This window comes from Zalophus californianus, chromosome 7, assembly GCF_009762305.2.
Source record: "Zalophus californianus isolate mZalCal1 chromosome 7, mZalCal1.pri.v2, whole genome shotgun sequence".
Lineage (NCBI taxonomy): Eukaryota > Metazoa > Chordata > Mammalia > Carnivora > Otariidae > Zalophus > Zalophus californianus.
The window spans coordinates 77,640,637-77,657,538 of record NC_045601.1 but is presented as its reverse complement, the minus strand read 5'-3'; the positions used below and the strand labels follow the sequence as shown (position 1 = coordinate 77,657,538).

Genomic DNA, 16,902 nt, shown 5'->3' with positions numbered 1-16,902 from the left:
TCCCAGACCACTTTTACTCTGGCTGGTTCCCTTTTCCGACTTCCCATCACTTTTATTTATTGTCTATACACATTTGGTGACTTGATTAAAATTCCTTTTTCCTTTTTTATACTTGTTTTTTAATTGCTTAATATGTGTAAATTTGGCTTCATCATCAAGCGCAGAAGTCTATATTGCTTTTGTACTTTCCACAAAACCAGCCTCATTGTGAATGATCCAGTAAATTCACATAGTGTATTCTGTATCTTCCTTTCTAGTTTGATTTTAATCATGTTTTAATCAACTGTTAAAAAACTAATTATTTTTTTATACATCTTACAATGTAGGAATGTTACTTAAAAATTTTTTTCTTTAAATTTTCACAGGGCAGACTCAGAAAATGAATCTTTTCCAGGCAATAACAAGTGCCTTGGATAACTCATTGGCTAAAGATCCTACTGCAGGTAAACTTCCTTTGTGCCTGAGTGTGGTAGCTGTGTTAATTCAGAATTGAAAATTTGCTGGAAATATTGCGTCTGAAGCTCAATGGTTAACATTACGTCTCCTTGAAATTTTTTAAAAGATCTGATCAAATGATTAAGGTTAAATAATAAGATTGTGGTATTAACACATTTTTTAAAATCAATTCATTATGAATTAGTTCTCATGTATATCTAACATCATCAAGTCAACTTTCTCCCATAGTATGTGTGGTCCTGATGTTATAGTAATACTTTCTGGGTTAATACCTACTGTGTACTTCTGTTTCTCCAGTATATAGAAAAAAATGGGAGGTACCACTTCATTCAGATTTATGAATCTGTTTATGAAATGAAGATTTGATTCCACACTTTCCTTTGAGATACATTGTCATCCCACTTACAAGATTTTTTTGAAATAACTTTTATATTTGTAAATAACTTTATCTTACAAATTTAATTATTGGTATAAAAACAGTTGTTCTGCTGTATGTTTTCTAAATTTGGTTGGCTTTACTTCATATATATATGTATTAGTATATATAAATATATATATTTAGTATACCTTGGGCTTCCACTTGCGAATCCCTGGTTTTAAGGTCAAGCAAAGTAGAGGTTATTTGTTAGGAGGAAGTGAGAGCTACACTAGTGGGTGACGAGATCTTGCTTTGTTTGCCTGTCATCTGAGAATGATTGATCTCAAGAGTAAAGAAGGGTGAATTGTTTTCCTAAGGTCCACAAAGCTGGTTAGGTGAGTTAATAAATTCAGCTCTATGAACACCCATTTTTATTGTCATTGCCTTGCTCACTATCTCCCACCATTCTTGCCTCCTTTCACACAATTTAGGTTCTTTTCCTACTTTGGACTGTTCTCTCACCTTGGAATGCTTTTCCCTCAGCCCTTCAGATTGTTGTCTTTCACTGTAGACCATGTAAGAAAGAGAACCACTGGTGGGGGACTTGAGCTTGGAGTGTGAGTCATAGTTCTGCCCCTTGCTTTCTTACTGGTCAAGTTACTTTACTACTGCTCTGGCCTCGTTTTCTTCATGGGTAAAACAAGATGACGTTCTAGATCAGTGGTTCTTCATCACTTGGGGTGATTGTAATCCCCCTTCTTCCTTTATGTTTAACGACTTCTGGAGACACTTTTAGCTGTCACAACTGTGTGTGTGTGTGTGTGTGTGTGTGTGTGTGTGTGTGTGTGTTTTGCAGTGGGGGGCGCAACTGTCATCCACTGGGTAGAGACCAGGGATGCTGCTCTATGTCTGCAATGCACAGAACAGGCTGCTGCAATAAAAGAATTATTCAGTCCAAACTGTCAGTAATGTTGAAGTTGAGAAACCTTGATTTAAACCTCGGATTCATTTCTGTTTTCTGATTTAAAGTGTAAACATTTAAATTACCTATGTTTTGTTGTCAGTATCACTTAAGGGTTATTAAATAAAACATGTTCTTTAAATATTGTTTTTCAGTAATATTTGGTGAAGATGTCGCCTTTGGAGGAGTCTTTAGATGTACGGTTGGCTTGCGAGACAAGTATGGTAAGTCACCATCTTTATATATGAATAGTATTCCTGTATAACTTTTCCTTAAATATCTTGAAGATACATAAGATGCCTGTTCCATTGTTTGCCATATCCTTATTGTATAGATGTTGGTTTTTGTTTTTATTTTTGTTGTTTGGTTTAGTTTTCCCTTTCCATAGCCATCCACAGAACCCTTTGGCCTAGATTTCTCCTGATGTGTTCTAATTGCAGTATCTCTCCGATCTGGTTCAGATCACACATTTATAGATGCCAAAATCATCTTCATTCAATGTATTGTTTTTCATGTCATTCAAATCCAGGAAGCTTTGATCTCTTACTACTGCCTACCCTACCCAATTTTGATTCCAGTGTCTCTAGCTCAAGATTCTGCCCTCCTGGTCTCTTTTAATAGATTTCATCTTTTATTACCTGTATTAGTCAGGGTTCTCCAGAGAATTAGAAGCATTAGGATATATATATATATATATATATTTGTAGCTATGTATTTGTGTATATATGTATGTGTATTATATATTCATATATCTCTTTGTATTTATATGCATCCCTCTCTCTATATATCTATGTCTACACCTATATCTATTTTGAGAAAGAGAGAGAGATTTATTTTTTAAGGAATTGGCTCACATAATGAGGGGGCTGGCAAGTCTGAAATCTGTAGGGCAAGCCAGCAAGCTAGAAACCCAGGCAGGGTTTCTTTGTTGCAGTCTTCAGGCCGAATTTCTTATTGGGGAAACCTGTCTTTTTTCCTAAGGCCTTCAAATGATTGGGTGAAGCTCATCCGTATTATGAAGGGCCATCTGCTTTCCTAAAAGTCTAGTGACTTAAATGTTAATCACATCTAAAGAATACTTTCACAGCAATATCTGTACTGTTTGACCAAACAACTGGGCACCATCACCTAGCTGAGTTGACACGTGAAATTTACCATTCCCTCTTCCAAAAAAAGAAAAAAAAAATTGGCCATCCCATTATCCTTCCACACGTCTTACCTCAGCTGATCTCTTGGCTTTTGCTTGGCATGTGATTGATTTCTGCCTATTGCTTTTACTCATTTCATTTGGCTCAGACTTCAGACAGCGTGCATTTTGGCCCATCCCAGCATCCTCCCTCCTGACTTGCTGTGTAAGGAATATATTTCAACTCCTTACTGTTAGGGGTGGCTTTGAGGTGATTTGACTTTTCGTTTCTTCTTTCAGTCTTACCTAAACTGGAAGTCAGAAAAATGCTTAAGTTTAGGGGGAGGAGTTGACGTCTACCTTTCTTTTTACCTTTGCCACTGCTCTCTAAAGCTCATGGGTGCATGCGAGTAAGGGGGAGAGTCTTTCCGATTTTTTTTTCCTAATTGTTGTTCTTCCTTTTTCCACTCTTCTCTGAGGTTGTGTTATATTTGAATCCAGGACGTCATGGCATCATGTTCCACCTCGCTACCAGGAAGTTCTCTTCTCTTTATAGCAGGTTGATTTTCTGAGTCTTGTCCCTCTGCTTTCTCCTGTCTCTTTCTAACAGCTGTTTAGAGATTGAGATAATTGGGCCAATCTCTACTGTCTCACACTGTCTCAGTTCAGCTAATTCAGGTGCCTACAAACTTTAGCTCTTTAAAAAAAATTGAAAAGTCTTTATATATATTTGATTTCAGAAGCAATGCATACGCATTGAAGAAAATTTGGAAAATGCAGAAAAGCAGAAAGGAGAACATAAAATTGTCCATACTTCCAAAGATAACCTAGAGAAAACCATGGTACCCCTCTTGGTTTACACACTTCTAGACCATATTTGAACATATCTGAATATGTTTGCATATATTAACTAATGTTTAAAACATAGAATTATACTTTTGTTTTCTTCCTATGATTTTCAGCTCCACTTACATTGCCCACCTGTTCTTGCACGTTGTCTGCTTTATCCATTGGAACCCTTCACATATTCATCATAGTTGTTTTAAATCCCTGGTCTGGTAATTCCAATCCCTGCCTTGTCTGGTTCTGATGCTTGCTCTGTCTCTTCAAACTGTGATTTTGCCTTTTGGTGTGCCTTGTAATTTTCTCTCGCTAGATGGACATGATGCACTGGGTGAAAGGAACTGGTGTAAATCGGCGTTTAGGGGTGTGGTGGTGAGGTGTTTGGGGAAGGGAAGCATTCTGTAGTCCTGTGATTAGGTCTCAGTCCTTTATTGAGCCTATGCCTCAGGACTGTGAACTTCATAGGTGTTTTTTTCTCTCTCTCAGGTGGGACAGGAGGGCTGTTGCTGACTGGAGTTGGGCATTGTCCTTCCCCCAGGTCAGTTATACTCTGACAATAAATACCCGGGTTTCCCTTGATGTCAGGCCTTTTTAAGAAGGCAGTGCTCTGGCGTATTTCCAAATGGTTCCTTGACTGCTTCCCCAGCTGGAAGCAAGAGGGGATTTTTCTCCCATGTTTATCCTAGGAACCCGGTCGAGCTCCTGGAGGTAAGCCTCCAGGAGGCTCCCTTATTGGGGAGGCCTCCTTAGGACTGGATCCCTGGAGTTTTTAACTCTCAGGCTTGTTCACACTGAGCCTCCAGAGACTCCTCAGTTACAGTTCAAGTTTTCCTTCTCTGGCACTGGCTCTCGCAGTGGTTTTTACTCCTCAGTCTCAGCTCTGGTAAGTCAAGATTCCCCGTATTCCTCTGTCTCTCTCTTCAGTCTCGAGGACAGCAGTTTGCTCTCTGTCCTCTCTTCTCTCTCGGGTCTAAGAAGAGTTGTTCATTTTTCAGTCTCTTTGGCTTTTGACTTGCTGTTAGGTCAGAGTGACTACTTCCAAGCTCCTCACGGGTGGAATTGGAAACCAGAGGTCGAATTATACTTGAGCCACGTAGGCTTGTGTACGTCTGGTGTAGCTGTGTGGCTGCGCACTTTCTAGCCTCGCTCTCCCTGTCTTGCCCTCGCCAGTGTGGTAGCGTGCTGAGCGCTCGTTGAGGCTGGCGAGGCTTCTTTTGGCTGCCTGCCCAGGTTCTCATCAGTGGTGCTCTTCCGACTGCACCCATTCTGTCTGGGGCATTTCATCCCTGTCCCCTGCTGCTCACTGGGGACTGGCGAATTTCTAAATCCAGTGTAGAGCTCCGGCTTGAGCTTCACATCTGTGTTCTCATTATACCACGGCACATCATCACCTCGGTGTTCCAGTCACTTCAAATGCAGCATTTCCAAACTCTTATTTTCAAACTCTGCGGAGTGCATTATCTCCACCCATCAAATCCACAGTGACCACTGCACTTGCTATCTCAGTGAATACGCCACTATCCGTTCAGTTACCTGAGCCAGAAACCGGGGGGCGGGATCTGAGTCTCTTCCTCCTTTCCCATTCTTCACCCCCAGTCATCTTCACAGTTTGTCTCTAAAGTGACCTCTCCTTTCCATTCTCACCTCCCTAGTCTGCCTTCAGATCCTTAATCATATTTGCTTGGACAGTTTCACCGCTGTTCTTAGCAATCTGCCTCCCTCCAGGCCCCACCTGGCCGCCAGTGTGACCGTTCTACAAGGCACATTTCGTGGCAGGTTATACAAAAGACTCCGAGATCTGTCCTCTACCTACCTACCTGGCCTCATTCAATTTATTCTTTTTTTTTTTTTTAAAGATTTTATTTATTTGAGAGAGAGAGAATGAGAGAGAGAGCACGAGAGGGAAGAGGGTCAGAGGGAGAAGCAGACTCCCCGCTAAGCAGGGAGCCTGATGTGGGACTCGATCCCGGGACTCCAGGATCATGACCTGAGCTGAAGGCAGTCGCTTAACCAACTGAGCCACCCAGGCGCCCTCATTCAATTTATTCTTTACCAATATTGAATCGCTAGATGTTTTCCCTAAGCCTCTGCTTTTTTCCCCATCTCTCGTCCTTTGCACATGCCATTTGGATCTCTCTCTCTCATCCGATTCCCTGGTAAGCTCTGCTTTTGCCTTTAGAAGTTTCCTCTATAAAGCTCTTCCTGACTCTCCAAGCAGACCCAGGCAGTAGTTTTCACTGCTCAGATTTTATACCTTTTACATAGTGCAGGCTGCAGTGTCATTGTCTCCCCACCCACATCTCTGCACCAGACAGCTTCTGGAAGGTCACAGATATTTTAAGTCATCTTTGCGTCCCGAGCTCCTAATATAGTGTCTGGCAGTACTTATGAAGTGGATGTTGTTGAGTGAACTTACCCTTCACTCTCTCACCAAGACAATGGCCCACTGCTTCAGAAAGGGGATTTCCTTATTTCCCTTTAATGACTTTTGGTCGGTCTGATTTTTCCTTAAAACAGCAAGAAACTCTCACTTGAAAAAGTCCTCTACTCATCAAGGCACCTGCAGATTTAGGTCTCTATGACACGGGGCTGAGCTAATTAAGCGCTAACTTTTAGCTTTATTGTCAGCTGCTGTGAATTTTTTTTTTTTTTTTAACAAGCGCTTTAGGACTATGAATTGAAGTTTTGAGTAATTCCAGGTTGATCAATATGAACAATTAAATCAACTCTCTCTAATGAGACTGAGTGAACGTCAGTCTTCAGGAGTGAAGAATAAAGGAAGTGGTGAAGAGAAATCTATTAAAATAGAACTTTTCCCATATTTAAAAAAATAGCATATATCTTTTAAAAACAATTCTCTGCCCTTTTGAGTGCAGGCCAGGGATGTTTAGCTGTACAGAAGCCTGTCCACTTAGTATTTTTTTGAAGTTAAAAGCACTTGTATTTAAAAGATTATATTGATCTCATTGAATACATGGCATTAAATGACATAGCAAAGAACATCTTGCAAGGAATTGATTAGCTTTCTGGGGAGGAGCTGAATGTTGAGAGAGACTGGATCACGGTCAGTAGGTGGCAGCCTACACTTCGAAATGAGGCTGTCCTTGCCCGTGGTACCAATACTCTGCCACGGCCGAGAAGCATTTTAAATCCCGTCAGAAGGGAGAATTTGAAGAATTGCGGGTTACTGACCTAATGTTGTGATGCTGAATGCTACTTGATATTAAAAAGAAGGAACTGTATAATAAGGGACCAGCTATTAAAAAAAGGAGAGAGAGAGAGAGCTCTTTTGCACTGCAGATAATCCCGATGCGTGAGTATAGCACCATAAACCACTGTTCTCCTTCCTTGTCCTTTGATGGCACAAAATAGTAAGGGTTGTTTGAAAACTGAAAATAGATGGTCTAACCTCATTGACACATTGCACACCAAATATCAGCTTTAGTCTTTTTAAGCAAGGGCTCCCTTGCCTGGGAGCAACCATTGAAACTAGGCGTGTCCTAGGGAAGCCTTGGGTAGGAGCAGGCAATTCAAATGGTAGATGATTTTTTTAGGGTATGTGATTTTATGTTGAATACTACACATCCTTTCATTTATATAATGAGACAGATTCCACAGTTCCTATGGAACCTGTCCTCATTATTGTCCTTCTCTGTATGTTTGTGTTTTAGTCACATAAGACTTTGGTATGTCAGGTTAAGCATATTTTTTTTTAAAGATTTATTCATTCATTTGAGAGAGAGAGAGCGAGAGAGTGAGTGTGGGGAGGGGCAGAGGGAGAGAGAAACCCCAGGAGACTCCTTGCTGAGCTTGGAGTCTGACGCGGGGCTCGATCCCACGATCATGAGATTGTGACTTGAGTCAAAACCAGGAGTCGGTTCCCTAACCCACTGAGCCACCCAGGCGCCCCTCAACATATGTTTTTATTTCACACTCTTCTGTACTGATGTGGACGTTGCTGGGCTGTGGTTCATAAGGCTATATTTTGGTCCACTTATTGGAAGAAACTTAGGTGAGAAAGAATAGCAGAGGACTTGGTGAATTAGTCTACGGGCCCAAACATCTGCCTTTTCATGGGATTTGATGTTTTTCCATTACTGTGTTCATTCCCGTACACCACAACAGTGGCCTGTCCCAGCAGCTTAGGAAAACGAATATAACCGCTTATTTGTTTTCTTACGTAAACATCATCGAGATTGTTTAACCAGGCACTTTAATACACTGGATTCACGAAGGAGAACTAGGGCGGGTGTGGGGAGGAGACACGTTCTCCTCTGTCATATGCCAATATTTGGGACTTGCTTTTCAGCCTCCCTGGCCTCATCAGTCAAGGAAAGGACTAGATGTTCCTCACAGGCACGTACTTTGGTATTCTTTGTGCTTGTGTCTCTTTTTAAAAAGAGGAGCATATTTGTTTTACTTTTCAGTTTCCTTTATATTTAGAGGTTTTATGAATATAACAATTGTTCTGTCATTTTAGAATCATGGGCTCATGGGGCCTTTAATTTTCTCTGAAGACGTCCCTTCTCCAGTATAAGTTTTAAATTTGGGGAATGCAGGCAAAATCTTTTGACAAATCTGCTATACTTTCATATGAATTATGAAGTTAACCTTTTCAACAGAAAAAAAATGACCTGCTGCCGAGAAGGGGTTACTTAGGTCATCATGATCCTCTCGGGTGTAGTGTCAGGAATGTCAATCGTGAAAGGGGGCCTGGCTTCTAGGCAGTTACAACTAATTTCACTGAAGAAAACGCTTGGTAAAATAATGATAGTTCTCGAGGGAAATGGAATACGTGATTTATTTTCCCCACAAAGTATACACATGTATGACTTCACAGCACATTTAATACCAGATATAGGTTGTAAGTTGTTTAACTGTTCTGTGAATTTGGAGTAAAAACAGGTGTTAAGATGGTGTAAACTTTTTTTTTTCTAACGTGCTTATTAAAAAATATTTTAAAAGGATTGTTAGTAGCTTTAAGTGTCTTTCTTCCTAAAAGTCAGGCGCTTTAAATTGCTCCTGGTATTACAAGGCCCTTTGTTTTCTAAGAGTACACATATGGTAGAACTAGATAAGAAGGGTATATTAAATGTGTTCTTTATCTCTGTTACCCAGTTGAAGTACCCTAGAAAATGGGATGAAAATATTATTGAGATATACTTCATTTACATTCGTTTCCATCCTACATGCTTTGATATTCTTTTGTGAATTTTCATTCCTAAAAGATTTTGGAACCTACTAAAATTAGAATTGGTACAGATGGTCACTGTATTTTAATTTCTCTAAAAATCAAAATGTGTATCCTCACAATTGGCATGTTGACCAATGTCTCAACAAGTAACATTTAAGAAAATAAGATTTAATGTATTTTGTAGGAGATGAGAGCTAGAGAGAGATTGAGGCTATGCCTAGTCCAGTGATACTCGACTGGGGGTGATTTCTCACTCCTGGGGACAGGAGTCCAGAGACATTTTTGATCATCACAGTTGGGGGTTGCCACTGGCATGTAATGGGTAGAGGTCAGGGCTACCGATAACTGTCTCACCATGCACAGGACAGCCCTCTCCCACCAAACAGAGAATTCTCTGGCCCCAAATGTCAATAGTGCTAAGGTTGAGGACCCCTGATCTAGTCCTACATTATCTAGAAACTGGAGTTCCGAGGAGTTAGATATTATCAAGTTGTCCAGCGGTAAGCAGGTGAGCCGATCCCCAGCTCAACCTTCCTAAAATCCAGTGCTGAGCTTTCTGCACTACGTTGTTTTTCCTTCTTACTTATGAATGAGCAACTCCTATAAAGCATGAAAAATAGAAGGAATATACAAGGAATTTTAATGAACAGAGCTTAAGGGCTTTGATTACTCATGGAGTAAGAATAACCCATCAGCAGTGATCAGTAACCCATATTAAAAAGTTCTGAAAAATTCTTTTTGTGATTCTTTTGTGAGCATGTTTTTTTTGATTAGTGTATTAAGTTGTTTTGGGTTGGTACCTGCTGCCTTGACTGTTTTGTTTGGTTTTGTTTTGTTTTTCCTTAGTTGATTAAACAATAAATGTTAGAGCTGCGAACAGGTGTTCTCTTTGACATTTTGAGCATCAGGGTGTAATGCCCTTAAACCAGTTTTTCCCAACCTTATTTGACAATGGCAGGCTTTTAAAATGATCAAATGTGAGCACCAACAAGGCTTAGGAGATAGGCTTGGACTAAAGTATTAGACCAGGAAAAATGGGGTTATAGGGTCATTATTGTCAGAATGTATAAAATTGAGTCCTATAATTTTTAAGACATCACAATTAAGAATTAGAAAAATGAAACTATTGAGAACACTTTAAAGGGAGTAAAAGATCTTTCATTTTACACTTGCGCTATCCAGTAAGACCTAGATCCTATATTCCTTTTTTTTTTTTTAAGATTTTATTTATTTATTTGTCAGAGAGAGAGAGAGAGAGAGCACAAGCTGGTGGAGTGGCAGGCAGAGGGAGAGGGAGAAGCAGGCTCCCCGCTGAGCAGGGAGCCCGATGCGGGACTCGATCCCAGGACCCTGAGATCATGACCTGGGCTGAAGGCAGACGCTTAACCATCTGAGCCACCCAGGCGTCCCTAGATCTGTATTCTTAATATTAGGGATGATGTTCCTGAGTTAGCTTCCTAAATCAGATGCCAAGTCTTATGCATATCCTCTTCCAGACTGGTGGGAAGAACACACACTTCAGTATTTAGTATTTCTTGAATTTGGATGTACTCGATATTTTTAATTGTTAGATTTCGGACAGCTCACTTTCTAATTTTTACATATTGAAGCCAATGACTTTTTTTTTTTTTACTTTTCATATATGCAGAATTGCTGCTTATTTGATTCAAATATAATTTTTTAATTATGATGCTTTTCTTTTTAGATCCCAGAAATTCTCAGGGATGAAAGGGCATCAGCAGTCTAACAATTTTCATATACAGCTCAGATTGCTGTGTATCCGGGAATCCCTGGATTCTCCCATCCTATTTTGTTCATCTTGAGGAAAACGATCACAGAGCCCACTAAATGACACCGGAGAATGCTTTTCCTTCTCAGAAGTAGCCCGTCTGATGGTCCTGGCAGCTACGTGGCAGCTTCACGTTGACATGGCACTCAGATGTTGAGCTCTTACTGTCACTTAACCTGAGGTCATTTACCTGTCTCAAGAGAGGTTTGAATCTAAGTGTGTAGGTTATTTACAAAGCTGTACAACCTTTACTTTAGTTCTAGCTTGGAATTCCGCTGTTTAGCGACTTCTGTGTAGTTAGAAATTCACATAACAATGAAATTCACCAGGAAAAATGATTTTCCAGTCAAATCGGGAGTAGCTCTTACAAACTGCCCTGCATGGAGGACAGCATTAGTGTCACCCGACAGGTATTTGTTGAGCGAAGCCTTCTATAGCAAGTCATAGAGGATTGGAGCAAGTGCTTTGTTTTCTGTTCCCATTTGATGTAGATCAAATTTCATGGTTGCTTTGATTGGCAGACTGGATAAGGGATCAGTTAGGTAAAGGTTGGCAAATGTCATGTGCTAAGGAATCACTTGGGAAGCTTGCTGGACAAAAGGTTTTCAGTTTCCCAGTGAGCAGCTACACCCAAAGGCAGCTTCAACGATGAAGTGCTTGACCTTCTCCCATGGCACCCTGCCATTCCTCCCCCCCAACCCCCAAGGCCCTCTGGCCACCAGCCAGAAATGGTGGCAGCTAGCCAACCGTAAATTAGCCAAAAGATACTTTCTCTGTCGTTTTGGCTCCTGGACACTCAAGCATCTTTGGTAATAAGGGATTTCTCCCACTCTCAATTTCTGGGCAGGCTGCTCATTTAACCCCCCCGTGTTTTCCTCTTCTGGTCTCTGCCAGCTGGGAGTCCAGCAGAAACAAAGACCCTAGTTTCTAAGCCAGAAACACAAACACAGTATTACATTCTTAATTAATCAAGATCCCGTAGATGCTAAATTTGAGTATTTTGTTCTGGAAGAAGTGGAGGCTCCTTAGGATTCAAAAGGAAACTTTTAAGTCACTTTAGGAACATGTCAGTTCTTAAAGGGAAGAAAGGAACATTTAGATGGCGTAAACCCTTTTATATCTTTTCAAATCTAAATTGAACCCTGATAGGATAGACGTTAAAGAGAGAAGTTCCATCGCATTCTCAACAATTTCCTGAGTTTGAGAGGGCAACTCAGTCATTTGTCCAAAGAAGGCACCTTTCTCTTTTGTCAGAGATTCTGGAGTTTCTGCCCAAGGACCAGCTAGCCACTTAGCTTTTAATTATTCTGTTTTTAATTCTGTGATATTCTGTAATTAATATTTTAATTCTATAAAATATTATTTAATTATTCTATTTTTAATAATTAAGGTTACAACTCTGCTCACAGTGTTTACCTCTTCGTATCAAAAAGAGAAAAGTTAGGGGCGCCTGGCTGGCTCAGTCAGAGGAGTATGTGACTCGATCTCGGGGTTGTGGGTTCAAGCCCCATGTTGGGTAAAGAGGTTACTAGAAAAATAAAAAATAAAGAAAAGGGGAGAGAGGGAGTGAGAGAGGGAGAGAGAGAGAGAGACAAAGAGGGAGAGAGGGAGAGAGAGGAAGGGAGAGAGAGAAGTTAGCTATTGTAGCTCCAATGGTTGCACTCCTGTTCCCAAATGGCTTCATTCACCCCGCCGTCTGCTGACAGTGAATCAAGAGGGTAACCAGGGTCTGTCCTGTGCCTCTAACCTACCCAGCCTCTCCTGATTTCTCTCAGATACGTGTAAGCAGAATTTGAGGTGAGTAGTCTCAATAAAACATTCTCCTTTTTCAGTTCCTGCAAAATTCCCTTCCTCTGCCCACCTATCTAGTTCACCCTAGTTCTTTCTTCAGGGGTGGGGCAGAAGACCACACTCACTACTCAGCTTTAGCTCCCATTACACGTCAAGATTTCAGCACAGTGAAATTTAGGTAAAATTTGCTCCCAATGTTTTTAGGTTAGGTAAGCCTTAGCTCTCAATGTCCATTTTCCTAAGAGAACGACCGCCAAGTTACCGCGCAGGGTTTCACGGTGCAATTTTCCGGTAGCCGTAGAGCGCGTCCCATTTCTTTCCCAGTCCTCCCCACATTCCAAGCAATTACAGGATCCGAGGATAGACGTGGCTCTCTCTGAGAGCCGTGCGTAAACTCTTCTCCCTGCAAGTCCTGGACTTCCTGGTGCGGTTGTATTTTTTCAGGCCCCCTTCTGTTATTTTTGTCTGTTTGTGGTCTCTAGCCAAGCCTTCGTTCAATAGCAACAGCCTCTCCTCCCTCCTTCAGCCGAAGGACTAGGTCTACTTGTTAGCATCTGCTGCACTTTCTCCTTTCCAGATCCCACGGCGTCTGTGATTTTTTTTTTTTTTTTCCTCTTGTGGGTCTCCTTTTGGAGGCGTTAGCAGTTTGTCACAGTTTGGCTCTGCCTGTCTTCTTGCCATTACTGTGTGTGCAGCCCTAGGTGGCCTGAAGTCCATCCTCTGGAGAACAGCCAAAAAAAGGCAATGGAGCGGCCCCGGGTGCCGGCGCAGTGACCTGTAGATCTGTGGCTCCTGCCTTTGCTAATGTCGTGGTTTCGGGGGCACTTGAGGTGACTTTGATCTTCACAATTCCCCAAACCATCTCCTGCACACATAATAAAATCTTAAGTGCAGACAGCAGGCTAGCTATGAAAATGTAAGATTAAGACAAGCCCTCTGGCTCTATTCTCCAACCAGAACGCTTCCCCTCTGCTTCTCCCATATAGATATTCTAGAGCCTCTGCTGCCTGGCAACTCCACCAGTTTTCTTTGTTTGGGTCAGTTTTATAGTTTCTGCAGACCTGGAAGGTGGCCACTCCAAATAGCCCTGGGTCTGTTCAAGCATGTGATCGGGATTGCCAGGCCAACTGCTCACAAGTAATGAAGGATATGAAGGCAGCAATGGCTGAAGGACACTCAGCAGAGAAAGGCTGGCGTTGACTCTTACCGTTGCCACGTTGACCAGTGGGCACAGGAAGTGGTTACTATTAAAGTGTCATCCGAACTCTCTCTTGGGCTAAGGCACTTCCTTACTATGTCCTGGGGTTACTTGGCATATTTGCCCGAGACCGGTTTACTGTGCCTTTTAAGAGCTTGTTGGAGATGCCAGTCCAGGAAGGTAGATGCCTTTCGGTTGTGTGTGTACATGGGTGGGATAAAGGTTTGACGTAGGTCTCCAGACAGCAACGGCACCCCTCACTCCATGGCCGTGCTTCTCGGCCTCGCCCCTGTGTCGCAGGACTGGTCATTAGGTCTCGCCCCAGAGGTTCCGAGTTACTGCTCTGGGGTGTGGCCCGGGTGTTGGAATTTTAAAAGGTCCCCAGGTGGTTCAAATGTGCAGCCAAGTTTGAGAACTACTACTCTGGAAGGTACTAAAATTTTTAAGATGTGTTCTCTGCCTTTAAGGAAATCCCAGTACACTTGCTGGGCCAAAGCCTAATTACATGGTGAGTAAAATAACAGTGTAAGAATGAAATAACAATATAAAACTATGTAAGAAGGTGCCTAGTGACTTTGTTTCTTTGCTTTAGGCCAGAAATTTAAATGACAGAGGGTGAACTAAGTGGTGCACTGAGAGTTTTTATAGAAAATGGCAACTGGAGACTTCTGGAAAAAGAGAAAATCGAACATAAGCTCTCTTTTGTTCCCCCCAATAAAACGTTAAGGGATCTTCTTTTGTAGAGGCCGAAATCCCCAAGGATGAGGGTAGTGGGACTGGAGACCACATGAACAAAATGCTGGAAGCTGGAAGGTACAGGGCTTGATAGGCTTGCCAAAACTGAATCTGGAATGGGCAGTGGAGTGGCCAAGAACCAGCTTCGTTTATATCACGGAATTACCCAAGGGCTCAGGAATTGGCAACACCAAGTACCTCTGGGAAGAGGGATGAAGAGAATGGTGCTCTAGAATGAGAAAAATTGGCTGAAAGTCTTTTTGAAAAGCCCTTAGATCTCCGCCAGCAGGATCTCTACCGTGGAGGTTCACTCTCCATGGAAAGAGTAGATATAAACCTACCTACAGGTAAGGGAGGCTGGGAAATGGAGCCTCTATTCTGTGTAGATCTGTGCTAAAACTATTCTGTAGAGAGTTTTAGCTAAAACTCTGGGGTTTTGTTACTGTAGAAGAAAGGGAGAATGAAGAATGGGGGATGACTACCAATCAGTACCATGCTTCCATATACAGGCATTTGCTACATTAATATAATAATATTAGTAATAATGATGAAGCTGATGATAGCAGCAAACTCATAGAGTGCTTTCTACATGCCCAGCTCTGTTCTGGGAACTTTATATTAGCTCATCTAATCCCCACAATCCTATGAAATTCTATTATCCCATTTTGTAGATGTAGAAACTGAGGCACAGAGAGGATAAATAACTTCCTCAAGATTTCACAACTAGAACCAAGCCTAACACTTCATCATTCTGGGATGAAACTTGACATTGTGATTAAGTTTCAGAAAAACCTGATTTCCAATTAACGTTGTTTGGTATATTGGTTTTGTGTTCTCTTTGGAAAAAAATGAGTATACTGACCTATGCTTGATAAATAGAAGGAATTAGTGCTAGTTTTATAAAACTATTATGTTTGTACAAATTGAAGTAACATTAAAATACAAATAATTTAACATTTGAGGTCTATTATTTTTTTCTGTTTCAAATGAGTTCACATATTTTGAATAGTGTTGTAGAGGTGGCAAATGACATAATTAACCTGGTCATTTAGAAGGTAACTCTGGCCACAGCATGGGGAGCTAGCTGTGAGACTAAAGGCAGGGACAACGGGGCCGAGGATTGGGGAGTCTGGAGGTTCTTAAACTTGAGCGTGCATGGGAATCACCTGGAAGGCCTGCCCAAGCACAGATTACTGGGCTCTACCCCAGAGTTTCTGTCTCAGGAGGTCTGGGGGGTGGGGGGGTGGATGGGCAAGAAATTTTACTTCTAACAGGTTTCCAGATGTTGCTGCTGCCCCTGGTCTAAGGACCACGGTTTGAGAATGACTGCATTTATCTGAGAGGTAATGAGAATCTAATGTATGTCAGTGGGAGGGAAGATGAAATCTGGGGGTGGGGCAATGAAGAGTCAATTAGGGTCAACTCCTAGGACTTGCCATTCTTTGGAAGTTGGGGCAAATGGAGAGGAAAGGATCTAGGGCAGTTGGCTGGGGTTCAACGTTGAATGAAAGTCTGAAAAGTGTTGGTTGGGTATGCAGTGAAGAGGCCATTGGTGACTTGCTGACCTAAAGAAAGACAATTTTCATGGCAAAGTGAGGTCAGAAATAGATGACCAAGGCTTCAAGGAGATACGATTTTCCTGTTCTAGCATACAGAATATAGATTTCTTTAATTCTGAAACACTGGATTATACTCTGTATTATGGCTTATTTTAGCTGGCCATCTGGTTTGGACCAAACTGAAGACTTCCATCATATTGTGCATCGTGATCCTTTTTGGCTTTCTTCCTGACCTTTTGTTTAAAAATAGATCTGACACTAAAAAAGTGTCCAGTTTATTTCAAGTGAAACTCCCCCTTTTGCATATGTGCATATTAGTTTTCGATCACTGTAGAAACCATTTTCCTTGCATTTTGTTATGTATGGTGACTTTCAAGCTCTGTCTGCCTCTTGCATCCTGCTTATGGATCCTCAAAACAACTCAGATTTAAAACTTTGGACGCGTCAAGGTCTGTCGGCTTTACCTTGGGGTTTCTCTCACTACTGTCCCGAGCATAAATGATGATCTGAATGATTATATTTGTCACAAGAGCCTTTGTTCTCACTCTCCTTCCTACTCTAGTTCCTTATGTGTACATCTGTGAATTTTCCCAGAATGCAGTTCTGATCACAGTACTTTCTTATTTAAAATCTTCTCCATGTTTAATAGTCAAGTTCAGTTTTCTTAGCTTAGCATTGAAGATCTTAAATGATCTGGCTCTGACTTTTCTTTCCAATTTTAGTTTCTCTCCCTCATATTCTTGGCTGCATCTACACTGCTCACCAGTTGTACCCATGCTTCTCTGCCCCTGGGGTAGTCTTCCCTCTGCTTTAAATCTGATTTATATTTTCAGACCTAGTATATCTTCCTCACAGCCTTCACTACCCAGAAGTAATTTCCCTCAGTTATTCT

The 16,902-nt window shown here is 41.5% G+C and overlaps 1 protein-coding gene across 7 annotated transcripts in view; it reads left to right on the top strand.

The window, feature by feature from the left end:
- Nucleotides 1-16,902, top strand: part of BCKDHB (branched chain keto acid dehydrogenase E1 subunit beta) — a 218,856-nt gene that overhangs the window by 11,007 nt on the left and 190,947 nt on the right. For all 7 annotated transcript variants that reach the window (XR_003521718.2, XR_003521717.2, XM_027603713.2 and 4 more), the window contains exons 2-3: nucleotides 366-443; nucleotides 1,931-1,999. Coding sequence is in view for 5 of the 7 variants with exons in the window: in XM_027603713.2 (XP_027459514.1) it covers nucleotides 366-443; nucleotides 1,931-1,999 (147 nt within the window). In the remaining 2 variants the exon portion in view is untranslated. The remainder of the gene's footprint in view (nucleotides 1-365; nucleotides 444-1,930; nucleotides 2,000-16,902) is intronic.